This window comes from Bos indicus x Bos taurus, chromosome 14 (genome assembly GCF_003369695.1).
Source record: "Bos indicus x Bos taurus breed Angus x Brahman F1 hybrid chromosome 14, Bos_hybrid_MaternalHap_v2.0, whole genome shotgun sequence".
NCBI lineage: Eukaryota > Metazoa > Chordata > Mammalia > Artiodactyla > Bovidae > Bos > Bos indicus x Bos taurus.
The window spans coordinates 8,019,181-8,045,094 of NC_040089.1; the positions used below are offsets into that span (position 1 = coordinate 8,019,181).

Sequence of the window (25,914 nt, forward strand, 5' to 3'; positions counted from 1 at the left end):
TGTGCAGGAAAACCACCTCCGAGTAAACCTTCCTACTGCACATGCTTCCTGGAACTCAGAAGGGCTCTGAGGGCTGGTCTTGCCTCGTGGGGGGCAGACGATAGGGATGGGGAACACGAGGTGTCCCTGGCTTCATCTAAAACGTGTCAGCTTTCTTCTCAAAAACAGTTTTATATATTGAACTTCCTTATAAGGTTTCCTTTAGACCCCCAGCTTCTGAGACAAAAGTTTGCAATGTTTATTGATGGATGCAACAGAGATGGGGTTAAGGGCTGGCCTCAAGGGGCCTAAGTCTGCCGAGATGGACTGAGAGCACCCTAGCTCAGAGAAGGGGGTAGGGGGTGTGGGGGCCCGGGGCTCAAGGTGCACCTTCTACAGCCCGTTTGTGTGGTCTTGGGAATCGCAGGCGGTGACCTGGCTGGAGGTCCTGGCTGAACTCACTTGTCGGGACGTGTCCAGTTACAGTTATGAGCTACAGGCTGCCCCGGGCCTGCAGGAACGGCACCTCCTACCCACCCCCACCCCCCCGGGAACGAGGAGAACCTGGAGTGTTCTCTGCTTTATCTGGTCTCCCTGCAGACTTCAGAGCCCTGGGGTTCTCACTGGCTGCTTGGTCTGGGCCCAGGGCATTTCAGCCGCTTCACTCCTGGGGCCAGATAATTCTGCTGTGGGGGTGCCCTGTGCCCCCGTGGGGTGGTCAGCAGCCTCCCTGGTCTACATCAGCTGGATGCTAGTAGCATCTCCCAGTCGTGCCGATCAAGAATGTCTCCGGACCTTGCCAGATGTGGGGGACAGAAGCACCCTCGTCTGGACAAACACTGTGATAGTCCTCTGTGAGCTCCTTTCTGAGTCTCCCCAGGGCCCTGAGCACATGAAGGGTGGGGCTCCCTGAGGCCTCCTCCAGCTTCCAAAAAAGGAGCAGTTCTCAAATACTGATGTTTAAGGGGGATTCACCAGTTTTCAAGCCACTGTCTCCTGGGGTCTGGGAAGCTGAGTTCTAGGAGGAAAAGAAGGTGTGGGGTAAAGGGATTTCTCCGGGAGCATGTTTGGAAAGCCAGGAAAGCTGGACCTGAACTCTTTCTGGTTCTGAGGGAGGGTGAGAGGGCAGGTGAAGGCTGATCCTCCAGTGGGATCACACTGGAGTCAAGCCAGCCAAGGAGACCTGACCACGCTGGGCTGAGCTGCAGCCTGAAATACACGTGGACCTGTTTTCGAGGCGTTTCACTCCTGTGGTTTACTAAGCCACGTAAGAGCGAATGTAGACAGAAACATGGGTCTCCCAGGTGGCGCAGTGGTAAAGCATCTGCCTGCCAACACGGGAGACACACGAGATGTAGGTTCGATCTCTGGGTTGGGAAGATCCCCCTGGAGGAGGAAGGGGCAACCCGCTCCTGTATTCTTGCCTGGAGAATTCCAGGGACAGGGGAACCTGGCAGGTGACAGTCCATGGGATTGCAGGAGTCGGACACGACTGAGTGATCAGTTGCTGTGAAGCTGCATAAAAGCTGTGCATCTGTCTGTTCATTCTGTCTGTTGTGATGCTAGGGGCTACAGGGAGGGAAGGGAATGAGCCAGGTAGGCTACCTACCTGTCCTGGGGAGCTGGCAGGTGGGGACGGAGGCCCAGGGATAGCCAGAGACCCTGACTTCACCCCTGGGTTCTGAAGGAGCCCCTGTGACAAGCTCTTAGCGTTGCCAGAGCCGTGAGCTTCTGGAATGCTCCCTGGCCTGTGTAGGCGAGGTGTCCCATGGCCAGGGTCTCGGGACCGTGAACACGCTGAGTTAGCAAGGCCGGCAGACCTTGGCTTTTCATGCCTCCTGCCTCCGAGCTGGCAGCCGCCCAGGAATCCTCGCAAATATAAAACCGACTTTGTTTTCGGAATGTTCTGGAGCCTAGACTCCAGAGGCTGCATAAAGGCATTCTTGTGGGGCTGGTTATCTACTGGGGCCCTAGACCAGAGCGTCCCAGGGGATCTGCCCACAGAGCACCACGTGCTGGCGTGGGGGGAACGTGTGGGGCGGCCCCGCTCTGTCGCCCGCTGACCCCTGAGAGGTGTTTTACAAGAAGGGTTCCTCTGGGTTCAGGGAGCTGGGTCCTCAGAGGAGCTGAAATTGAGACGTTCAGAGACCTGTGCTCTCTGTCTGGCTATTACATCTGTGGAGCCATGAAGAGTTTGGGGCGAGGTCCCCACTCTGGAAACCAGCATGTTTTCACCCAATTCCTGATTCAGAATGTCTGGGTCTGTGACCTGGTGGGGGTCCCTGGTCTCCTGTCACTTACTCCTTCACTCCCATCTCTTCAGCTCTGCCTGTAGCACCTACCCCTCCTTCTGAGCTCATTACACCTCGCCCCAATACTGGGCGTGGGGAGCTTCAGACTCTCAGCTTGACTCTTCACCCCTAAGAAGAAATACTGATGCTTCCAGGTCCCTGATTGAGCCCCCCAGGAGGGAGTGTGCTCAGGACCTGTCACCCCCCAAGCCTCGGTCCCCAGGGAGGTCAGTTACGGTGGCATTTCCACTGCTGGAACTCCACTCCGTCTTGCTCTTGTGGTTCTCCTGCAGCTGGCCCGGCATCAGACCCCGAAGGGCCCCTTCTGGCCCACCCCGATCTCTGCCCCCACCCCGGCCCCCCACCCCTGCTTTCCTGCCCCCGCTCTGGCTCATCAGGTGCTTTGTGCCTTGAAGATCTTTTTTCTTTCACAGTCTTCCCAAATGCTCTGTCCTGTCATCTTGGCTTGAAATAGTCCCTTCTCCTGCCCGCTCCCCCCACCCCACCCTAGCAGGGAGCAGAGTACCCTGCCCAGAGATGAACATGGGGCTGTCTCTGTGGCCGTCCCTCTGTTGGGGATATCTCACTGGTGTGGGGATGAAGAGGAGGGAGCTAATGCCATGCCTCCCCATGGCCGGCCTCCGGGACCTCCTGTCCCCTTTTGCTTGTCAAGCTGGGGCTGTCTGACTTCAGGATGTGGCAGCGACGTGGGTCTCCTTCTAAAGTGCAGAGAAAAACATCCGTCTTGGGTGTGGTGGGTGGGCCTGGCCTGGGTGTCAGGGCCTGGTTTTGAGTGCCGTGGTGGTTAGGTGGCTAAGTTGTGTCTACCTCTCGTGACCCCATGGACTGTAGCCTTGTCAGGCTCTTCTATCCGTGGGATTCTCAGGCAAGAATACTAGAGTGGGTTGCCATTTCCTCCTCCAGGGGATCTTCCTGACCCAGGGATTGAACTTGAGTCTTCCACATTGCAGGCAAAGTCTTTACCGACTGAGCTGTCCAAAAGCCTCAGTTTCCTGTCCCAGGAAACAGACTTCCCTCCATCCCCAGGGGCAAGACTGGGTCGGGGTGGTGGGCGGGAGGTAGAAACTGCTGGTCTGGGGAGTGAAGGCTTCCTCCCTGGCCTCAGTTTTGCTTCTGTCTGGAAACACCTAGCAGCCGGAATTGCTGACCCCCTGGCCTCTGTCTCTGTGCAGGCACGTGACATCAAGGACATGTCTCGGGAGTTGCAGGACGTGGACCTCGCCGAGGTGAAGCCTTTGGTGGAGAAAGGGGAGGTAAGTGGAGAAGCCCTGGATACACCCCCTCCCATCCCCACTCGTATATGGACATATGTGTGTGCACAGTAGGAACACACATCCATGCACACATGTGTGCATACACATGCACACATACGCATATGTCCACTGCTTCCTGGTTTCCACAGGTCACCTTGTCCTGTTGCAAAAGGCCAGGAGGTTCTAGTTCAGGCCCCAGCTTGGCTGGCAAGGGCTAAGGTGCCTCGCCCACCTCTGGCCTTTCTGTCCTCACCAATCTCATTGGTAATGAGAGGGGCACTGGACCAGAGTTCCTCCAAGCACCTCCACCTTCAACATCCTGTGGTTCTAAACCTGCCCCTGAAGCCCGTTGCCCAGCGGCTCTGCCCCACCTCAGTGGGTAAGGGACCAGACTGCCTGGGTTCAGGTCCTGCCTGCGACACTCTGCTGCTCCGTGACCACTGGCGAATCCTTCAACCTCTTCATGCTCCAGGTCCCCAACTTTAAAAACCAGTGACCCTAGGACTAGTGTCATGGGGCCAGGGTGAGGATGGAGGGGGTTAACTCACGTGGAGCAGTTTGAAGGGGACCAGCTGTGCTTGTGTTCTCGTGTTGCTGCAATTATCACCCTCTTTTTTTGGCCCAACCTTTCAAGTCAACAAGACCTCCTTGTTGGAAGCAGACTCCCCTGCCGTATAGCCTAGCCTGGCATGATCCGTCCTGGACTGGCTGTGGATGGATGTGAGAAACCTTTTCGTTTTCATGGTTGACACTGTATTTTTAAACCACGTTCACATCCCAGTTCTCACTGAGTTTTGTGACTGCCTGTGCTGAGACACCTTTTGTAAAATGTAAAGCTTGGGTTCAAAAGTGGGGTTACTTTGAGGTCAACTAAATGCTTTCCAGAGTAATAATTAACATACACCAGCCCCGCCCTGCATGTGGGTTTCTGGACTAATCATACTTCATAGGTTATTTCCTGCTAAATTAAAGGATAAGGCTATGGCTGATCAGACACTAGGTTCTGTGATTGTTCCCATTTTACAGAAGAGGAAGCTGAGTTTCCGGGAGGTTAATTTGTCCTTCTTTGTCGGTCACATGGTTACAAAGTGTGGGGCGTGGAGCCAAACTCAGGCCAACTACCACTGGCAAATGGACTTATTCATTTAATTCCTTTATGACTGCACGTGGCTGCTCTGTCTTAGGTCCATTATTTCGTGGACTTTTCTTTTTTTAGCTTTTTATTTTGTATTAGGGTATAGCTGATTAACAATGTTGTAATAGTTTCAGGCCAACAGCGAAGAAACTCAGTCACACATTTCCATGTATCCATTCTCCCCCAAACTGCCCTCCAATCCAGGCGGCCACATACCATTGAGCAGAGTTGTATTATACAGGCCTTTTTGGTTATCCATTTTAAATATAGCAGTGTGTGTATATCATGGACTTTTCTTAATGAAGGTGAGACGCATCTTTCTATTTTCCATTATATAGGTAATGGAAACTCATTTTGATGGAAGAGAATTTCCCAAGGTCGATTGGATAGGATTAGAAGCCAGACCAGGGGAAGCTGCAGAATCCTCGATATCATTCCCATGTGAGGGGTCTGCAGACGTCTTCTGTAAAGGATGAGTTGGAAGGTGTCCTAGGCTTTGAAGACCCATGGTCTCTGTTGTAACTACTCAGTTTTACAGTTACAGCCTGGAAGCTGCCCTAGGCAGTATGGAAGCCAATGGGCTTACTGTGTTCTAATAAAACTTTATTTACAAAAAGAAGGTGGAGGAAGGTAGAGGCCCATAGTTGGCCAACTCCAACACTGTTCACTATGTATGCTTCAAATCCATTTTCTCTTCTGACTGCATCTTTGACACAGTCTTGAAAAAAATGAAAAAAAGAAACAGAAAAACTCCCAGGTGATGCAATACATATTAGCATCTTTTAAAAATAATTTTGTTTATTTATTTGATTTATTTTTGGCTGTGCTAGTTCACTGCTGCTGCCTGGGCTTTTCTCTAGTTGCGGTGCGGGCTTCTCACTGCGGTGGCTTCTCTTGTTGCAGAGCAGGGGCTCTCGGGCACATGGTTTCAGTAGCTGTGGCTCCCGGGCTCTAGAGCACAGGCTCAGTAGTTGGGGTGACGGGCTTAGCAGCTCTGAGGCGTGTGGGGCCCTCCAGGACCAGGGATCTAACCTGTATCACCTGCACGGGCAGATGGAGTCTTTACCACTGAGCCATCAGGGAAGCCCCATATTAACATATTCTTATCCCTCCCGCTTTGAAAAACCACATGCAATAGTATACCACATTTGCTTTGTTTCCTTAATCACCTATGTCGGAGACCTTTCCAACACCAGTCCATAGGGTACTTGCTTCTGTCCTTCCAGCGTCACAGTCCTCCACCACGTTTGTTTGACCAGGGCCCTGTATGTGGACCCCTGGGGCCACGTTACTGTTCCCAGCAGAGCTGCAGGTATTCATAGACTCTTTGGATCCTGCATGTTCATCGTTTCATACACGTGCAGGTCTTAGATAAATTCCCCAAGTGGCATCGCTGAGTCCAAGGGTACATGCATGTTTACACACCGCGTTTATACGTTTTTAGGCGGCCTAGTGCTGCCCTTGGGAAATGTTATTTCTGAAATAAACATCTAGGAGGTTATTAACTCCAAGTTACATGTCAGTCTGTCTCTAAGTAGATACTGGCCTTTTCTTTCCAGGTTTAAATGGAAGTAAGCCCTTCATTTCCTTAGACTGACTGAGCAAAGTGTCTTTAATTAGGTTTGCTGATGTCCATCCTCAATCTGAATGACAGCTTCACTCTTGTTAACATTGTGAAGGTTAGGGTTGTACAAAGCAGCTTTTCTACTCTCTCCTGTCAATACACACGCACACATACGCACACATACACAAAGTATGTTGGCCGCCATTTGCTTCCACTTGAATTTATCACACTCCCTCTGTTCTTAACCCCAGCCCCAGGAGATTTGAAGCTATATATATATATATATTTTTTTTTTTTTTTTTAATTGGAAGAAAATTGCTTTACAATGCTGTGTTGGTTTCTGCCATACAACAATGCAAATCAGTCATAATCATACATATATCATCTCCTTCTTGAGTCTCATGCCCCCCCTCCATCCCGCCCCTTACTTTAATCTCCTTCAGCAGTTGGGTGTTACAATTTTAACTCCCAGCCCCTGGCTGTTCAAAGGGGTCCCCTTCCCCTTTCCAGCACCTCTCTTTCCTTTTGCTCTGCTGAGCTGTCTTCTTGCATGGTGGGTGGTGGTGGATCCAGCTGGGCTCAGCTTTCAGGGGGTGTTTGAACTCCATCCTGAGCTGGGAGGAAAGGGTGCCAGCATTGGCCGAGGGCGATTCCAGCCCCAACTTTGACCTGTACTTTCACTGCCACCCGGGGGATGAGAGCCCTTTTCCCATCTTCCTGGGCCAGGCCTGCCACTAACTCTGGTGAAAGGTGGAATTTGAGCTGGACAGTCAGGATTGTTGGATGGCGGGGAATGCTCTGCTCTCCTCCCATGAGAGGTATTTTAATCCAGATGGTGGGCTGCCATGGAAGAGATGTAAAGACAGTGACACGATCAAGTTCGAGCTTTAAAAGTGTAGCACATGGGTGGAGACAGAGACCAGTTTATAGGCAGTTGTGGTTAGCTTAGACCTTCAGATCTTTTTTACCAAGGTGCTAGTCAAAGAGGAATCCATCTACTGTGTCTCCTTTTTAGTTGGACTGCTATTCTTTGAGATAAACAGTCTCTCTGGAAAGAAATAGGCTCCACAAAGGACCTAGGGTTGATATGATAGACTCAGGGCATGGGGAGGTCTGTGTGTTCGGACATTACTTCTCTGCCCTGGGAAAGTGATGAAACTGACCATCTCTCTTGTCTCTCCATAGACCATCACCGGCCTCCTGCAGGAGTTTGATGTTCAGGCAAGTAGAAGATGTGGCTTCCCTTCTCCCTCGCCTTTTCTGTCTTCTCCTTTCCCCTTTCTTCCATGGGTTAGATCCGTGTTCAGACGTTAGGGCTAAGGGGAGAGATGGAAGCCGATTCCCTGCACTCAGCTCCTTCTCCCCAGAGAGAAGTGGGTTTGAGTTCTGACCAAGGAAGCAGGAGCCAGTTAGCCTCTGTGAAAGCCGGACAGAGATCCAGCAGCCCCTTTGACCCTGCAGAACTGGGCAGAGCTGGGAGGCATGTGCACAGGAAATGGCAAGACGTTGGGTGGGCTTGGGACCCTGTGATGCAAGGGGATAGGGGAAGCAAAGGTTTGATGTTCTTGGCTCCACATGGGAAAGTGAAACCAGCTTCTCTGTGGTCTTCCGGCTTCCTCTTTGCTCCGGTTTGGCATGGGAGCAAGATTGGGGGGGTGCCTCTGGAGGTTTGTCCAGGAACAGGCTTTCAGGAGAGGGGATTGACCTCTTTTGGCTGAGGGGTGGATCAGAATCTCAGGGAATGTGAGTCTTGGACTCCTTATTCCAAAGCTGTGTGGGCCCCCACACTGTGCCGGGCCCTGGGGGTGGGGCCAGAAGCCTGAGCACATCCAGGTCACGTGGGCTTCCCGGAGAAGACAGGGCCTCATACAGGCCGGGCGTAGGCTGGCATGCTCACCTGGCCCTCTGCTTGCCCATCACATGGGTACCCCGGCTTCCGCCCCATCCTGAGTCCTGCAACTCCAACATACCGTTCACCTCCTTCCTCCCCACAAAGAGCAACTGGTCCTCCTGAATCTTGTATTTCAGTGATTGGCCTGCCATCCATCAGAGGCTGTGTATCTTGGCTTTGTCTTTGGAAGGAAGGGGAAAGAGGGAGTGGGGTTGGAAACACTGGCTGGTGTGAAGTCAGGGAGGCGAATGCAAAGAGCACAGGCGAGGTGCATGGGCTTTAGTGTGTTTACAGGTCATCCTGGCTGTTCCTGAAGCCCACCCTGACCCCGGGCCCCGGGAAACCCTGGGGAATCCGAGGTGTTGGTTTCTGTTCAGCCATTTGTCCTCTGAGGTCAACACATCCCACTGTGTTATATTGCCCGTTCAGAACACACCAGTTGCACTATCATTGTGCACCAGGCCCTGACACCCAGGCAGACGTGGCCCCTGATCTCCGCAGGCACACCCCACTGAACCCCAATAGCTTTAGACAGCCCAGGTCACTGTCTTCATTCTTCAAGTTTAGGAAGCTGAGGCTCAGAGGTTAGGTGTGCCTGGTCCGTGGTGGCACAGCTAGTACTGTGCTCTTTGCAGTTTCACCGTGAAACCTGCTTTCCGAGCCTCCTGGTAGCGTCTGTGTCAGGGCCGTGAGCAGGAGGCCTGAGCAACGGTTAGCAGCCACCATGTCCATTTACTTCAGAGGGGCACTGGCTTGGCTTGAAGGGGGCTCCGTGAGCTGGCAGGGAAGCTCCCTGCCCGAGGGAGGTCCTTGCAGCCTGGGGCCCTCGAGCCTCTCTCGCTGTCAACGGGTGTCTGGGGCAGGCCACAGGGACAGCTTGGGCCGGGACAGGTCGTTTCCACCCTAGGAGTTTGTGGTTAAAAGCAGCTGAGTCTAGAGACACCCTCGCATCCTTCAGGAGCGCCTCCCTGACTCGTCAGCCTGGGTTTACAGCATCGCTGCTATCCCAGCCTCTCGGTACCCCTGCAGTGGATGCGCCCAGACCAGGGCTGGCATCTCCCCATGTTATGAATGAAGAAACTGAGCCACCCAGACAGTGAGACTCGCCACGGTCAGGCTGCAGCTGAGACATCGTGGCATCCTGAACAAAAGCATCTTTCCCCCTACCCTTTCTGAGTCAGGTCAACCGGATTTAATTCTAGCTGACATTTTCAAGGTATGTGCCTTTGAGCAAGTTACTCAGAACTTCTGAGCTTGTTACCCGCCATCTGTAACACAACCGTAAGAATGGATGCTTTTGAGTACTAACTGTGTGCCAGGCAATGGCACCCCACTCCAGTACTCTTGCCTGGAAAATCCCATGGGTGGAGGAGCCTGGTAGGCTGCAGTCCGTGGGGTCGCTAAGAGTTGGACATGACTGAGCGACTTCACTTTCACTTTTCACTTTCATGCATTGGAGAAGGAAATGGCAACCCACTCCAGTGTTCTTGCCTGGAGAATCCCAGGGATGGGGGAGCATGGTGGGCTGCTGTCTGTGGAGTCGCACAGAGTCGGACACGACTGACGCGACTTAGCAGCAGCAGCAGCAGTGTGCCAGGCACTGTTCTAAGCACCCTGCCCTTATTTAATCAAATGTGTTCACTTACTCTTCATAAGAGCCCTGGTCGGGGCAGGGGGGTTCTGCTATCGTCTTACTACAGATGAGCAGTGCCTTCAAGTCACACAGCCAAGGAGGCCCCCCAGATTTCATGTTCCCCTCTCTCCTGGATGTAACTCAGACTCCAGTGCTGTTCAGGGCTGTGTTTACTGCTCAGGAAGCAGAGGCCACGCTCTCTGCAAGAATGCAGGTTACAGGCATGGATGGATGTGTGGAGGTGATCATTAGACTCTGAAGTCTGGGGACCTCCTGAGCCACCAGCTCCCTCCGGCACAGGTCCCTGGGGAATAGGAGGAAACGTTATCAGACCTCCAGGCACACTTTCTCCTCTGGGGTCATTGCAGGTGGGAACGTCAGCCGGGTGGTCTTGGCTGAATCTGCAGCCCCTCTAGAGCTGGAAGCCAGGCCACCTGGTGGGCTCAGCCCACCTTTTGTGCAGAGGAACAGAGAGTGGGCCCTGGGATGGGTGGGGCTGCTCCCTAGGGTCTGAGACTTGAGCCAGGAGTGGAGGCTGTGAGTAACTCAGGCCCTGGGACAAAGGCTAGTCACCCACCCCCACCATCACCCGCTGTGTCTGGTTCCTCTTCCCACTGTGACTCAGACTATCAGCTCCCTGCCCTTCTAGGCCATCAGAGGGTGGGGGGACCTGAACCCCTCACTTCACTGGCTGCTTCAGCACCCAGTACACAGACCTTGGTCCTCAAGGAGCGGAGGGACATGGCCTCCTGTCATGCTCTTTATTGGGCTGGTTTAAGAAGAGAATCAGGGCTGGGAAGTCACTTGGCAGAGGTCCCCCTGCAGTGAGAGGGAGGTGGCACCAGACCCCGGGCCTTCTCTCTCCCAGCTTTGAGAGCCTCCTGTTCTGCGTCACCTGATGCCGCTGGCTTAGCGATGCTTCCTGTGAGCCGCGCCCTCTGCTAAGGGCTCCCCAGCCAGTATCTCACTTAACACCTCCACAGTAGCATAAGCAGAAGTGCCATTATCCCCATCACTCAGATGGGGAAACTGAGGCTAGAGGGTGGAACTGGGCATCACTCCCAAATCTGTCTAAGCAGAGAGGGAGCTTGTGCTCTTACTGTGTGGTCCACAGGCCGAGGTCTCTGTCTGTCCCATCCCCAGGCCAGAGCTCCGTCCACTGGTCTCTGTCTCAGGACACTGGGCATGTGGGGGCACCGGGGACAGTGGGAGGTAGATAGACTGCCTCCAGGTGTCCCGGGTTTAGCTCATCCAGACCCTCCTTCTACAGCGGGAGAAACTGAAGGACAGAGAGAGGGGAATCGCTTGTGCAGTGCTGTGCGGTGGGGGAGCTAACAGGGATTACATCGGATCCTTGTCTGGCCATTTCCCACCATTGTGAAGATAGGGTCCCAGGGTGGAAGGACTGGAAAGACGCAACAGCTACAGCAGCCGTGGCCCTGGTTATCTGGTGGGCTCCAAGGGCCGTGGGGCTGGAGCGGCAGTCCCAGGATCTGGCTGATCATTCCGGGCTGGGCTGGGCGGGGCCCTGGGCAGGGAGACGAATCTACGTTCTCTGTCACTGAAATGTCAGCCCTTGTCCCTGTCCCCGTCTTCCGCAGGAAGCAGCCATCAGGTCTGTGGTTTTGCCTTCCTGCAGCAGCCTTGTAATGTCCGTCTCCCCCAGGGTCGAGGCCACAGAGTCACCCAGACTCGGCGTATTCAAGAGCCAGGTTTGCCCATTCCTGGCTGCCTGGCCCAGAGCAAGATGCTTCACCTCCCTTAGGTCTCAGTTTCCCCATCTGCCACATGGAGACCAAAACTCCAGCTTGTATAGAGGAACCTGGCGTGATGTTTCCCAGTCAGTGTTGGCCCAATAACACACCCGGTTTTTCCAACTGTTTTTTGTGTTGAAATACATATGTAATGTAGGGGTTCTCTGATGGCTTAGCTGCAAAGACTCCTCCTATAATACAGGAGATGCAGGAGACGCGCGGTCAGGACGATCCCCTGGAGGAGGAAATGGCAACCCACTCCAGTATTCTTGGGCTTCCCTAGTGACTTAACTGGTAAAGAATCTGCCTGCAATGCAGCAGACTTGGGTTTGATCCCTGGATCGGGAAGATCCCCTGGAGAAGGGAAAGGCTACCCACTCCAGTATTCTGGCCTGGAGGATTCCATGAACTGTATCGTCCTTGGGGTCACAAAGAGTCAGAGACGACTTAGTGACTTTCACTTTCTTTCCCTCTCCATTATGCTTTAGCTCAAGATACTGAATATAGTTGCCTATACAGTATACGGTAGGACCTTGCTGATTATCCATTATACACACAATCGTATACATCTACTTACCCTAAACTCCCAATCCATCCCTCTCCCCACCTCCTACCCCTTGGCAACCCCCAGAACTCTTTCCATCTTTTTTTTCTTAAATATTTATTTGTTTAAGATGCAGCAGATTTTGGTTCGATCCCTGGGTTTGGAAGATCCCCTGGAGGAGGAAATGGCAACCCATCCAGTATTCTTGCCTGGAAAATCCCATGGACTTTGGCTATGCTGGGTCTTAGTTGCAGCATGCAAACTCCTAGTTGTGACACGGGGTCTAGTTCCCCGATCAGGTATCAAGCCCAGGCCCCCTGTATTGGGAGCTTTGAGTGTGGAGTCTTAGCCCCTGAACCACCAGGGAAGTCCCCAGAACTCTTTTCATCTTGCAAAACTGTAACTCTGTCCCCATGAAATACTAATTCCCCATTCCCCTCCCTGCATCCTCTGACAGCCAGCATTCTGCTTCCTGTTTCTAGGAGTTTAACTGCTCTCAGTACCTCACATAAGTGGCATCATGCAGGATTAGCTTGTTTCACTTAACGTAACGTCCTCATGTTTCGTCTGCACTGTAGCCAGTGTCAGCACACCATCCCTTTTTAAGCCTGAGTACTACTGCTCTGTTTTATGTCCAGGCTGCATCTTGCTTATCCTTTTATCCACCAGTGGACATTTGGGCTGCTTCCATCCTTTGGGTGTCATGATTAGTGCTGCTGGGAACACAGATGTCCAGCATCCATTCGTGACTCTGCTTTCAGTTTTGCATACATACCCAAAAGTGAAATTATTGGGTCCTCTGGTCATTGTGTTTGCTGTTCAGTCGCTAAGTGGTGTCTGACTCATTGCGACCCCATGGAGTGCAGCACGCCAGGCTTCCCTGTCCTTCACTATCTCCTGGAGTTTGCTCAAACGCAGGTCCATTGAGTCAGTGATGTCATCCAACCATCTCATCCTCTGTCGACGCCTTCCCCTCCTGCCCTCAGTCTTTCCCAGCATCCGGGTCTTTTCCAGTGAGTCGGCTCTTTGCATCAGATGGTCAAAATATTGGAGCTTCAGTTTCAGCATCAGTCTTTTCAATGAATATTTAGGGTTGATTTCCTTTAGGAGGGACTGGTTTGATCTCTTTGCGGGCCATAGATTTCTAAAATTTTGGTCATGGGAGGAACCTCGAAGACGTAGTTTGTCTGTTCCCCATGAAGATAATTCGTTGCTTTTGTGTCACTTGTGACCGTTTACAGAGCTCTGCCACTTGCTTCTGCCCCTGGCACAGGTGGGAGGCACAGCAGAGAACAAGGGTGGGGCCCACCCGTCTGCACCGGTGGACCTGAGGGTGGCTAGGGAAGGGTGTGGGGGGTTCTACATCCTCTGGACATCAGCAGAGTGAGGACCTGAATACCGCAGAGGACGAAAGCCTGGGCAAGGGGCCGGGGAGGCAGGATGAGGGTCATCAGCCTGGGCCGAGCCCTCCCACTGGATCCCAGAGCTCTCCTGGGAGCTGGAGGCATTTTTCCGACTGTGCTTGCCTTTGTCCCTTTCACAAACGCCTGCTTTGTGCCTGGCATCGTCTTCGGTGCTGGGGATACAGGGGCGAGTGTGACAGGCAGTGACCCCATTTCCAGGGAAGTCAGTTCTAAAGGAGTATATTGCTCAGCACCGTTCTGAGTGAGCTGCCCATTTGGCGTTCCTGCTGCTCACCACGAATCCTGTCTGCCTCTGACAGATGGACAGCCTGAGTGCACAGAGATTCAGTCACTTGCCTGAGGTCACGGTGTAGGGGGACTGGGGATAAAGCTGGGATTGCAGCCATTCCTCCTGAGTCCTTAGAAGCCGAGGTGGGGTGGAGTGGGGCACCTGTGATCCATTGAGCAAGATGACAAATTGGGCTACCGTCGGGGCTTGGAGGACAATGGCGCAGGCTGCCGTGATGGGGTGAGGACTTCGGCTGAGGGGTCGGGAAGGGCTTTTGGAGCAGGTGACACTGGACTGAGACCTGAGGGAAATGTGGACTCCCGTGACAGAAGAGTAGGGACCGATCACCTATTCAAAGGCGACAGCACACGCAGAGGGCCCCCTGGCTCGGATTCTGAGTCTTCTTGCTGTAAGCTGCTGATAGACTCCACCTTACCGATTTGTTGTTTAGTCGCTGAGTTGTGTCCGACTCTGCGACTCCATGGACTGAAGCCCACCAAGTCCCTCCGTCCATGGGATTCTCCAGGCAAGAATGCTGGAGTGAGTTGCCATTTCCTTCTCCAGGGGATCTTCCCAACCCGGGGACTGAACCTGTGTCTCCTGCATTGGCAGGCAGATTCTTTACCACTGGGCCACCAGGGAAGCCCACCTTATCAATGAACCACAATATTTGAGCTAAATCTGAGTACCAAGTGACGCTTTGTCAAGGTTGCTTCCGAAAAGATCTTTGGATAAAACTATATTCATTTGGATTTGGCTCCTGGATCCGGTTGACTCACAATGTTTATGAAGGTTTCCCACAGATTTCCAGCAGTCTCTAAAACCGTGGGTGTGAGTCACTTTTGAAGGGCATCCTTTAGAAGATTCATCATACTGTAAAGGCTGATGTTCTCTGGGTCCTGACGGGTTACGGCTCACAGCGCCAGGAGCAGAGACTGACAGCATCTTGCTCAAGGGTAGCTGATGGGCGTCCCAGCCCGGGGACTCGCCTGCACACCCTGACCTCAGATTCACATAGGCGCTCCTGCCTACGGTGGGCTTCAGCTTCTCTGATGAGCCAGGCCAGGCCCAGGCCTTCCCAGGTTCTTTTGTTGGAATCTTTTGAGACTTGCACCCTCATGCCTGCCTGACAGATGAGGAAACCGAGGCTTTCCCATGGCCAAGAGCTGTGAAGGGGCCCCACTGAACCCAGCTCTGCCCCAGATCGACTCTGTCAACCAGGACATATACTGCAGGACTAACCCCCAGAATGGCCAATCTACGTTTTATGGACTAGGTTCCAGTTTACCTTTGCAATTTTTTTATCAGAAAAGATCTGGCCAGGTAGCTAATCCAAACAGTGCTCCCGTGGGTTTATGTTTAAACCCTGGACAGGGACCTGATGTAAGGGCTGGAGCATCGATGTGCCTTAACGGCAGTCCACTTTTACATGTTCATTTAGTTGGTCCTTAAGGCTCATGGAATAGAGTCCCTTCTGGGCAGTTCTTGGCGGTTGAGTTGAAGGAGGCTGCTCTTCTTCACTGTGAGTGTCCCAAAGCAGCCAGTGTTATTTTTCGAGGAATATTTGGTGCTTCAGCATTTTAGCCAAATGGGGGCCGACTCGTTTCCTTTCCCAAAGTGGTCAAGAACTTTGTGTGTGTGTGTGTGTGTGCACAAATCAAAATACATACAGTTAGCCCAAAGGTCCTCAGTAAGAAATAGCCTCATGGCTGCTGTCTCAGGAGACGGCTTAGCCTCCAGAGCTGATGGCATCTGGGCCTTATCTCATCCTGGCTGATGTCACCTGAAATGGGCAGTTTGTTCTGGCCTGGGTGCTGTTTTAGGGCAGGTCGATGGGTGCCTGGCCAGGCATGTGATATTCTGCCAGCAGTTCTTGAGATCCTGCTCTGTCCTTCACTTGGAGGGGCTTTGATGCCCTCAGAGCGTGGAGCTGGGTGGGCTGCTGGCCTGGGGTGCTGGGGCTGCAGGAAGGAAGTGGTTTGATCTGGCTCTGCAGAGATGGGTCTGGCATCAGCCTAAGCAGTAGTGTTTGCAAATTTGATGAGTGGGGAAAGTGGAAGTACTTTGAGTTCTGGTTTATTTTCTTTGGCTAGAATTCTAGAATCCGGGACTATCGGAGCTGGCAGATGCTTACTGATCCAGCCCTGCCCCTTCTGCTGCAGGTGGGGAGGCTTTGTGGAAAGCCCCTGAGGCGGGGTATTGTGTCCGTCCATTGTCTCAGGGCTTTCTTGCTAAGGTGGGAAGTGACCTTTGCTTTGCAGGTAAGAGACCAGAGTGGAGATGTTAAGAAACTGGTCAGAGGGTACTACTGCGATAGTCTTAAAGGTGGTCCCTCTGTCTATTTGGGCGCTGTAAGAGCTGATGTCTCGAGCACTAGCTGTATGTCACACACTGTGCTGACCTCTTTTCCTGCATCATCTCACTTAACCCTCAAAACAATCCTTTACAAGAGGTATTGTTGGCATCCTTGTTGAAGGGACAAGGTCAGAGAGGGTGTAAGGGATTTGCCTAGGGTCACACAATGATAAGCTAGACGGCAAAGCCTGACTCAGTCCCTCGAGCTGGTGGGGGCGGCAGATCTCAGCTCACTGCTCGTAGCTCCCCCCGCCCAGGGGCTGGGTCACTTCCTTTGGCCCCTCTTGGTGGATTTGCTCTTTCTAATTCCTTCCACCTGGATCTTTAGTTATTTGGATGGTTTGATTTGATGTGGTTTCCATGGGAATCTGTGTTTGTGTGCTCACCAGGGATCTCCGGGCAATGAGCTGATGTTACCGCAGGGCCTGGGGGTGGAGGGGATGGAGGGGGCTGGGCAGGAGGGGTGGGGGCTGGAGGGTCTCCTGGGGTCCCTCTCCTGCTCTGGAGCTCCCAGTCTGGTGGAGCTGGGCCTGCCGGGGTGGGGAGGGGGTCTGATTCCCGCCTGTAGAGAAGTTGATTTCCGCCCCCCCCATCTCTTGAAAGCAGATCAACTCACAGGGAAAATGGAAACGGTGACCTTTTACGAATGTCTTTCTTTGCACACAATTGCTTCTTGTTTTCCTGCCCCCTGACTGAAGGTGGGCAGAATTCAGAGGCTTGGAAATCCTCAACCCACCGTTTTCCGTCCCCGCCTGCCCCCAGCCTCACTTCCGAGGAAGCCGCTGAGACAGAGCGTGACAGATGGCAGTGGCACGCATCTGGGTCAGCGCCAAGTGAGGCTTAACCCCTCTGCCCTCCTCCCAGGTTTCCTGGGAACACTGTCCTGGTGGAGGGGTCAGGAACGCCTCGCCTGCAGCAGCCTCGTGGTGGGGCTCCTATCGGCTCGCCAGGTCTGTCCAGTCCAGGCCATCAGACTGACCTCGTGTGCACGCCCATCTCCTGGTCCTGAGGAATAAATAGGTGTCCTGGACAGAGCGGGTGCGGGGCAGCTCTGCCTCTGCTAGCCCTGTATCTTCAGCCCATCGCCTGACCTCCTAGGGGCTCAGTCTTCTAATCTGTAACAATGGGGGCAGAAGCACTGTCCCCGAGGTGTCATGACTGTCGCACTCTGTCACTGCTTCAGACTCAGCATGCATGCCTCCTATTTTTTTTTAAAAGATGTATTAGGATCTTTTTTTTTTTTAGTGACTACATAAGCTATATTTTTTTTTATTAATTTGTTTCTAACTTCTGCATATTGGGGAGAGTAGGAGAGCAACAGAGCAATAAATCAATTTTAAAAAATCTGCTGTGATGCTGTTAACGGAACACAGGTTAGGCACCCTGTGTTCGGCTGCTTGCCATTCAAAAGCCAATCCTTGAGATACAAGGGTTGGTTGAAAAGGAAAGGTTGCTTTATTCAGGAGTCCAGCAATCTGGAGAGAAGGCACACTCATGTCCAAGAACCAACTCCAAGGATTCTGTTTGACTATAAACGTTTTTGAAAAGAGATGTATTAGAATCTTTTTTGTTTTATGTATCATTGGCTAGATGGCATCACCAATTCGATGGACATGAGTTTGAGCACATTCCAGGAGTTGGTGATGGACAGGGAAGCCTGGCGTGCTGCAGTCCATGGAGTAGCAAAGATTCGGACACGACTGAGTGGCTGAACTGAACTGATCCTATGTTTTTGGTTGCACTAGGTCTTCATTGCTGCACGCAGGCTTTCTCCAGTTGAGGCAGGCAGGGGCTGCTCTTCCTTGTAGGCTTCTGTAGTTTTGGCACACGGGCTTCTCTGCCCCCTGGCATGTGGGATCCTCTGAGACTAAGGGTCAAATGCTCGTCCCTTGCTTTGGCAGGCAGATTCTTATCCACTGGACCATCAGGGAAGTCCCTCGGGCCTCCCTGTGCTCCATGGATGGCCCTCCTTCCCCTCTTCCTCTTTCTGTAATCCAAGAGAGGCTGTCCTCCTTGGAGACTTGGACTGAATTCCCAGGCCGTCACCCTTTCACCCACTGCAGGTCATTTCCTGACTGTAACTTCTTGACTGTTCCTCGATGTGATGACACCATTGAGGAAAGCTGAGTAATGGAGGGAGCATGACCTCTGTGAGATCTCCTTCTCTTCTAGATGTCCCAGTGGGCCAGAGATCAAGACTTAGAGGCCCAGGGGTCTGTCCAGAATCTTCACTCAATGACCTGCAGCTGTGTACCTTTGGGTGCCAGGCTTCAGCCCCCGGGACTGGCATTTGTCCTCTGTGAAATGGCTGTCCTAGGAGCACAGGGTCCAGACCTGGCTTTGTAGAGCTTTCCCAGAAGCAGATGGTGTCCTTCTGTGCAAATACGATTGTGTCTTCTACAACGCACCCCTCCTGTCAGTCTTCATAACTCACGTGCTCCTTACCCAATGGGCAGGGCGAGATCAGTGGCTCAGCCAGGCCCACCCTTCCCCACTGTGCGCCCAGGCAGGGGACTGGGAAGATGGAGGAAGGGTACCTTATTTCACAAAAAGATGATGGTGGGGCCAGCCCTTGGCATTTTCTCCTGAGCCTCTGTTCTCATGATCTGGCTTTCTCACCTCAACAAGCCTTGACTTAATGCTGCACCATATGAGCCCCAAACCAGCTTTCTTTGCCTGTTGTTCCCAAGGGTGCCCTCCATCTGCAGGCCGTGCCTTGACGGAGGCTTGCTAGACTGAGGGGAGGGGCAGCCCAGTGCGCCAGCTGACTTGGAGCCTGGGTAAGTGTGTCATCCTCTTAGAGTCCAGCGTGCTCAGCGTCTCCCCAGCGCCTGCTGAGCAGGCGGATTAGGGAGGGAGGTGGCGGCAGCAGAACTCAGAGCTCTCCTAGATCATTCAGCCAGTTGACTTAAACCCTGGGAGCTGGTCTTTGTAGCTTGACAGTAATTGTCTCTGGAGAGGCAACTGGAACAGCTAGCCTGCAGAGAGACATTGCAATGTCCAGTCCCTACGATGGTTTTAGTCTTAGGAGCATCTCCATAAGCAGATGGGTTTGTTTTTGACTTTGGTTTACGGCTGAGGGAAGGAATTCTCAGAGAAGTCTGGTAACTTGGCCAGGGTCGCAGGGTGAGTGTAGGATTGGAATTAGTATCATCGAACACACAGTACCCTAAAGAGGGTAAAGTTTGACATTTGTGCCGACCCAGAAGGACTAGTACAGCAGACCATAAATGTCACCCGTCTCAGACTTCCTCCAGCTTCCTGCTCTGTCATCCTGAGCATGGAGCTTTTGTCCTGATGCTCATAAGATCACTGCTGAATCCCCAAGCATCACATCTGTGTTCCAAGTAGTAGGCAGGTAGATGGGTGAAAGGAAAAACTCAAAAGGCCAGGTCTGACTCTTTAAAAAAAATTTCTCCTCAAAGCTCCAGAAACTTCTGCTGACATTTCAGCCAGAACTGAATCTTCTGACCACCTTTGGCTACAGTTCAGTTCAGTTTAGTCGCTCAGTCATGCCCAACTCTTTGGGACCCCATGGACTACAGCACATCAGGCTTCCCTGTCCTTCACTAGCTCCTGGAGTTTGCTCGAACCCATGTCCATTGAGTCGGTGATTCCATCTAACCATCTCATCCTCTGTCTCCCTCTTCTCCTCCTGCCCTTTCCAAGCATCAGTCTTTCCCAGCATCAGGGTCTTTTCCAGTGAGTCAACTGTTCGTGTCAGGTGGTCAAAGTATTGGAACTTCAGATTCAGCATCAGTCCTTCCAATGAATACTCAGGGTTGATTTCCTTTAGAATTGACTGGGTTGACCTCCTTTGCATAAATCTCTAAGCACCTTCTCCAGGCCAGACCCTGTGGAGGGCAGAGTCACCCTTTCTCCCTGGAAATCTGCAGGCCGTTTGGGGAGGTGGCTAAGAAGCAGATACATGCCACTGGAAAAGATGCGACAAGGAAGAGGACATTAACTCCTCTGCCCTGAGTCCTGTCCAGGACAGCCCTCTCTCACCTGGCTCTGTTTCCCTGTCCAAGGTTATCTCCTCTGCTGAGGAACCCAGGGTGGGTGGCTGCCTCCTGTCTTACAGATGGATCTCCAGTGTCTCAGAGGGCTTGGGAAAAGGCCGAGCTTGGGTTTGAACCCTGATGCCCCAAGCCAGTGGGGACACTGCCCGGCCTGGCCTATTTTTAGAGGGCGCCATGTGGGTCAGCTGAAGAGACAATGGAGAATGCAGCCCCCACAATGAACCATTGTTCCCATGGTGGCTTTAGAGCCAGGGCTGGGCCCGGCAGATGACCTGTGGCCCCCACTGGGGGCCGGACCATACTGCATCCTCTGTGGATTTTTCCAGCGCTTGTAATGCAGGCACTTAGAGGAAGAGAGGGCTGGGGAAATGAGGGACTCATTTTTGGGGGGGGGGCATAAGGCTGGGACCCCTGTGCTGAGGGCAGGCCTGGGTATTAGGAGGGAGCCTGGTACACCCAGTACCATCCCCTGTAAAGCACTCACCCTCCCCAGGAGGCTCTATTATACTTCCCATTTCATAGAAGCAAGGTACAGCCCAGGAGATGCTTCAGGTGTCTTCAAAGAGGAAGCCTTGTGAGACCTTGCATCACTCAGACAGAGATGGATGGAGAAGGGAGAGAGTTTTTGTTAAAAGCACAGATAATGAGCTTTTCTGCTGTCAAGGTGGAACCTGAGAATTGGGGTGTATTTCTTTATTTTTGAGTCAAGGTCTTCAGATTGGCAACCACTGACCGCAAGGGATGGGATGGGTGGGTTTCCGTGGTCACCCCCAGTCCATCTCTGCTTCTGTGAGTGATTTCTGTAGCCAGAGAGACCTGCCACTCAAAGCCCAGGACCAAATGAGAAGCTTCTGCAAACCGCAGTGGCACGCGCTGGGTGTCTGCAGGCAGTAATTACAGCCACACCATGGCTTCACGTCCCACATGACAGGCCCGTCTGTCTGTTCTCTCCCCAGGAGCAGGACATTGAGACTTTGCATGGCTCCATTCACGTCACGCTTTGTGGGACCCCCAAGGGGAACCGGCCCGTCATCCTGACCTACCACGACATTGGGATGAACCGTAAGTTCTGAGGAGTTCTGGGTGAGCCAGTTCCCCCCAGGGCTGGGGGACACAGTCAGCTAGGAAGGGCGGCTGCGGGGGCGTCCAGATCTTTCTCTTTTGCTGGGACTTCCTGGAGCTGTTCTGGGAAGAACTCTCACTATGGGTGGTGCTAGTGACAAAGAACCCACCTGCCAACGCAGGAGACCAAGGAGATGCAGGTTCCATCCGTGGGTTGGGAAGATTCCCTGGAGCAGGAAATAGCAACCCTCTCCAGTATTCTTGCCTGGAGAATCTCACGGACAGAGGAGCCTGACGGACTCTAGTCCACGGGATCGCAGAGAGTTGGACACGACTGAAGCAACTTAACATGCAGGGGACTTCCTGGAGATGTTCTGGGAAGAATTCTTGCTACAGACTGGACAAGCCTGGAGTGCACTGCCCAGGGGCCTGGAGAGGCTGGGAGCTCAGGAGCCCTCTGCCGTCAGCATGTGTGACAGGGACTGCTTTTACTGAAAGCATGCTGTAGATTTTCATATTTTCACAGGATTGTGTAGCCACCAACACAATCCATTTTAGAGCAGTTTTGAAAAGTGAAGTGAAAGCGTTAGTTGCTCAGTCATGTCTGACTCTCTGCGACCTCCTGGACTATCCCCTCTGTCCATGGAATTCTTCAAGCGAGGATTCTGGAGTGGGTAGCCATTCTCTTCTCCAGGGGATCTTCCTGACTCAGGGATTGAACTCGGACTCCTGCATTGCAAGCAAGTTCTTACCGTCTGAGCCCCCAGGGAAGCCTGTCCTTTTACCTGTCACCCAGTCTCCCATGCCCTCCAACCCCTGGCCTCCACTCGGTCTGCCTTCTGTCCCTAAGATCTGCCTACTTTGGACGTTTTTTTATCAGTGGAATCACACAAAATGTGGGCTTCCTGTCTGGCTTTTTCTGATTTCGTCCACATTGTACCATGTATTAGTACTCTGTTCTCTGAATGAGACCCCGAGGTGTGGACCCAGCACAGATGACTTATCTGTTCCCAGCTGTTGGGCATTTGCCCTGCTCCCTCGTTCGGACTATTGTGCATATGCTGCTGCTGTGAATGTTTAGACTGTGGATTCTTATGATTACCAGGAAGTGTTACCAAAGGTGGGCTTTTTACTGATGGAGGGGGCCCGAAATAAGATCAACTTAACATTACAGTTTCAGAAAGCAGAAATGGTACTGTGATGATTAGGAAGGAACTTATAGGCCTTCCTAGTCTAGTGTGTGTTGCAGGCTGGGTGTTTGCTCAATTCTTGATCAGCAGACTGCCTGACTGACGTTTTTTTTGCCACAGCTTCTTAAGACCCTGAGGCTAGGAGTGATGTCAGTCACCGAAAACTCTTTTTGTACTTCACTCTCATTCCTCTTTTATCAAGCTCATCTTTTCCGACATGTCTTCCCCATAGCCATAACCATCTGTACCAGATCCCATGCTAGGTCCCTTTTTTAAAATTGTGTTTATTGGCTCCACTGGGTCTTCATTGCTCTGTGCAGGCTTTCTCTAGTTGCAGAGAGCGGGGCTACTCTTCACTGTGGTGCACGGGCTTCTAGCCTTTTATCAGCAGAGGACAGTGCGAAATAAAAGGTGACCATTCTTGAAAGTTCATTTTGTCTGCCGTGTAGGCGTGAAACAGAATGGACGCAGACTTCATTCCCTCCTAACTTCTTCCTCTGCTCTCTCGCCTGCCTCTTCTCCAGACAAAACCTGCTACAACCCTCTCTTCAACTCCGAGGACATGCAGGAGATCACCCAGCACTTTGCCGTCTGCCACGTGGATGCCCCCGGCCAGCAGGACGGCGCTGCGTCCTTCCCCACGGGGTAAGAGCAGGGAGCCTTGGGCCCCGGGAGAGGGGCAGGAAAGCCGTGCAGGGTGGAAACAGGCAGTGGGGGGAGGCCTTGGCTGGGTTTTAACTTTTTTCTTTTTTATTGTGATAAAATGTATATAACTTACATTTACCATGTTTAGCCATTTTTCAGTGTGTTAAGTACATTGACACTGTGGTGCAGCCATCACCACCATCATCTCCAGGACTTTTTTATGAGCCTAAACTGAAGCCCCACAAGCGTCATACACTAACTCCTCATCCCCCGCCCCTCTGGACACCCTGTTCCCGGCCTCACAGCAGCCCGTTTAGGCTGACTTTTTAATAGGTGTTTGTGATCTAGACAGGACTGAAGTGGGAGAGGTTCTTGACAAGACGAAATGGTTAGCAGAAAGATCTAGAAAGTTGGGCAGAAAAAGATCGTTGTTGGAAGTAATATTGATGAAATACGTCCTGTGACCAGGCTTAATCATCTTTATTTGCAAATGTTATTTGCATTTAATCCTTATATAACCAGTGCTGGTAGCGCCATTCTCTAGATGGAGAAACTGAGGCATGGAAAGGTTGACTGCCTTGCTCAAGGCTGTGCGACTAGTTTAACCGGAGGAGGGGGGTGATCGGGTTTGAGCCCAGTCTGCTGAATCTAAGGCTCATCCCCTCTTGGGAACATCAGGCTACCTTGTTTGTGGTTGTCTGCACTTCCTGCTCCCCCGTGGTGTGCGACTGGCATGGCCTTTCAGTTCTGGCTGTGAGACTGAGGCCAGGCTTAATGAATGTACTGGACAGTCAGGGTCACACAGGAGAGGCAGAATCCTGCCATGGTGTGATCAAACCAACGTGGGAGCAGGTTCTTGGGTTTAAAGTCTCCCAGAAGAGGCCTTCTTGGTCTCCACAAAGAGATCTCCTTTTTTGGTTACTATTCTGAATTATCCTTTTTTTTCTTTCCTTTTTTTTTTTTACTGAAACAATTTGTTGGAGTATAGTTGATTTGCAGGACTTCCCAGGTGGCACAGTGTTAAAGAATCCGCCTGCCAATGCAAGAGATGCTAGAGACGCAGGTTGGATCCCTGGTTCGGCAAGATCCCCTGGAGAAGGAAGTGGCAGCCCACTCCAGTATTCTTGCCTGGGAAATCCCATGGATGTAGAAGCCTGGTGGGCTATAGTGCATGGGGTCTCAAAGCGTCAGAAACGACTGAGCACCTAAGCATAGACGATTTACGGTATTGTGTTGGGGCTTCCCTGGTAGCTTAGATGGTAAAGATTCTGTCTGTATTGCAGGAGACCCGGGTTCGATTCCTGGGTTGGAAAGATCCCCTGGAGAAGGGAATGGCTACCCACTCCAGTATTCTCGCCTGGAGAATCCCATGGCCAGAGGAGCCTGGTGGGCTACAGTCCATGTGGCCGCAGAGAGTCGGACACGACTGAGTGACTTAGTGTACAGCACAGTGACTCAGTTATACATCTGCGTATGTTCATCGTATTTCAGATTATTCTATTTTATTGTAAACTATGTATTTTGTATCGAGGTATAGCCGATCAACAATGTCGTGATAGTTTCAGGTGGACAGTGAAGAGACTTGGCCGTACATATACACGTATCCACCGATTTATCCTAAATCATTCATCTTTCTCAGAGAGGAAGGGAAGGGACACCCAGAGATACAACATACAGGTTATAAACTTCTTAATACAGCCGCAGATGAAGACAGAGGTCTGTCAGCATATCTTTGCTTAGCCAGATTAAGAGTTAGGGTGACCCGGTGGCTCTTAGCTCCCGATAGGGACATTTTAAAAATATTCTGAAACCTTGACTCCACTCCCAGGAATTTTTATTCAGTTGACCTAGAGGTTAAGGTGCTGGGTCTTTGTTCCCCAAAGTCACCATGCGATTCCAGCCTTTGGCTTGGTGGGGGGCGGGGTGGGTCTGGCTTCTATCTGCCTCCTGTGGTTGGGGGTCTCCTCGGCCCTCCAGAGTGCATGCCCTTCATCCCGAAGCTGAGTTGGCAAAGCAGGGATGGCGGGGAAGCCCTGGCTGGTCCTTCTGCCTCTGGAGTCAGCTTCCTGCACGTGGGGGCCTCCTGAGTAAGTGTGGGCATGCAGCTCTTGGGAGGCAGAACCAGCCTAGAAATGGGAGATAATCGGGAAGGAGAACCTGGGTTCAGCGTGACGTGGTGGGCAAGGTTGCTGCTGTTCAAGAGGAAGGAGCCAGGCAAGGAAGCGGCTCCATGTGGGACCGGGGCTTGGACCACTCATGTCCCCGTTGGAAAGGTGGGCACAGTGAGAGCAAGAGACCCTTCCAGGCCCTGCTAAGGAGCTGGTGATGGGAGCTTCTGTTGCTTCCTGCATCTAGCAAAGGGGACGGCCTCGCCCTGAAGTCAGACCCAGGCGGCTGGCAGACTCCCTGCCATTGTTGCTCAGTCCTAAGTTACGTCTGACTCCTTGGGACCCCGAGGACTGCAGCACGCCAGGCTTCCCTGTCCTCCACTGTCTCCCGGAGTTTGCGCAAACTCGTGTCCATCGAGTCGGTGATGCTGTCCAACCATCTCGTCTTCTGTCGCCCCCTTCTCCTCCTGCCCTCAGTTTTTCCCAGCATCAGGGTCTTTTCCAGTGAGTCGGTTCTTTGTGTCAGGTGGAGCAGGCTCCCTAACCTCCCCAGTGTGAGCCCTTACACCGTCGTGCTCTAGCATACCTGCTGTCATGGGCCAGTCTGGAACAGAGGGGAGCTCCTCCAGCCCTCTGTTAGCAAAATTTGTGGTCCCAGAGGATGTGTGAATCGAGGCGTCTCTGTGCCTTAAACTCCCCCAGGTCTCCTTTCTTGAAGCTGAATTAGGCCACTGTGTCCACCCCAGCAGGGTGGTGTGTGTTCTCCACCTTGTGT

The 25,914-nt window shown here is 52.5% G+C and overlaps 1 protein-coding gene across 2 annotated transcripts in view; it reads left to right on the forward strand.

The window, feature by feature from the left end:
* Positions 1-25,914, forward strand: part of NDRG1 (N-myc downstream regulated 1) — a 56,301-nt gene that overhangs the window by 8,658 nt on the left and 21,729 nt on the right. Inside the window, exons 2-5 of one of the 2 annotated variants that reach the window (XM_027560790.1) lie at positions 3,464-3,544; positions 7,429-7,464; positions 21,091-21,196; positions 22,911-23,031. In XM_027560790.1, the coding sequence (XP_027416591.1) occupies positions 3,482-3,544; positions 7,429-7,464; positions 21,091-21,196; positions 22,911-23,031 (326 nt within the window). In that variant the 5' untranslated portion in view covers positions 3,464-3,481. The remainder of the gene's footprint in view (positions 1-3,463; positions 3,545-7,428; positions 7,465-21,090; positions 21,197-22,910; positions 23,032-25,914) is intronic. The other variant, XM_027560791.1, reaches the window with a different exon arrangement.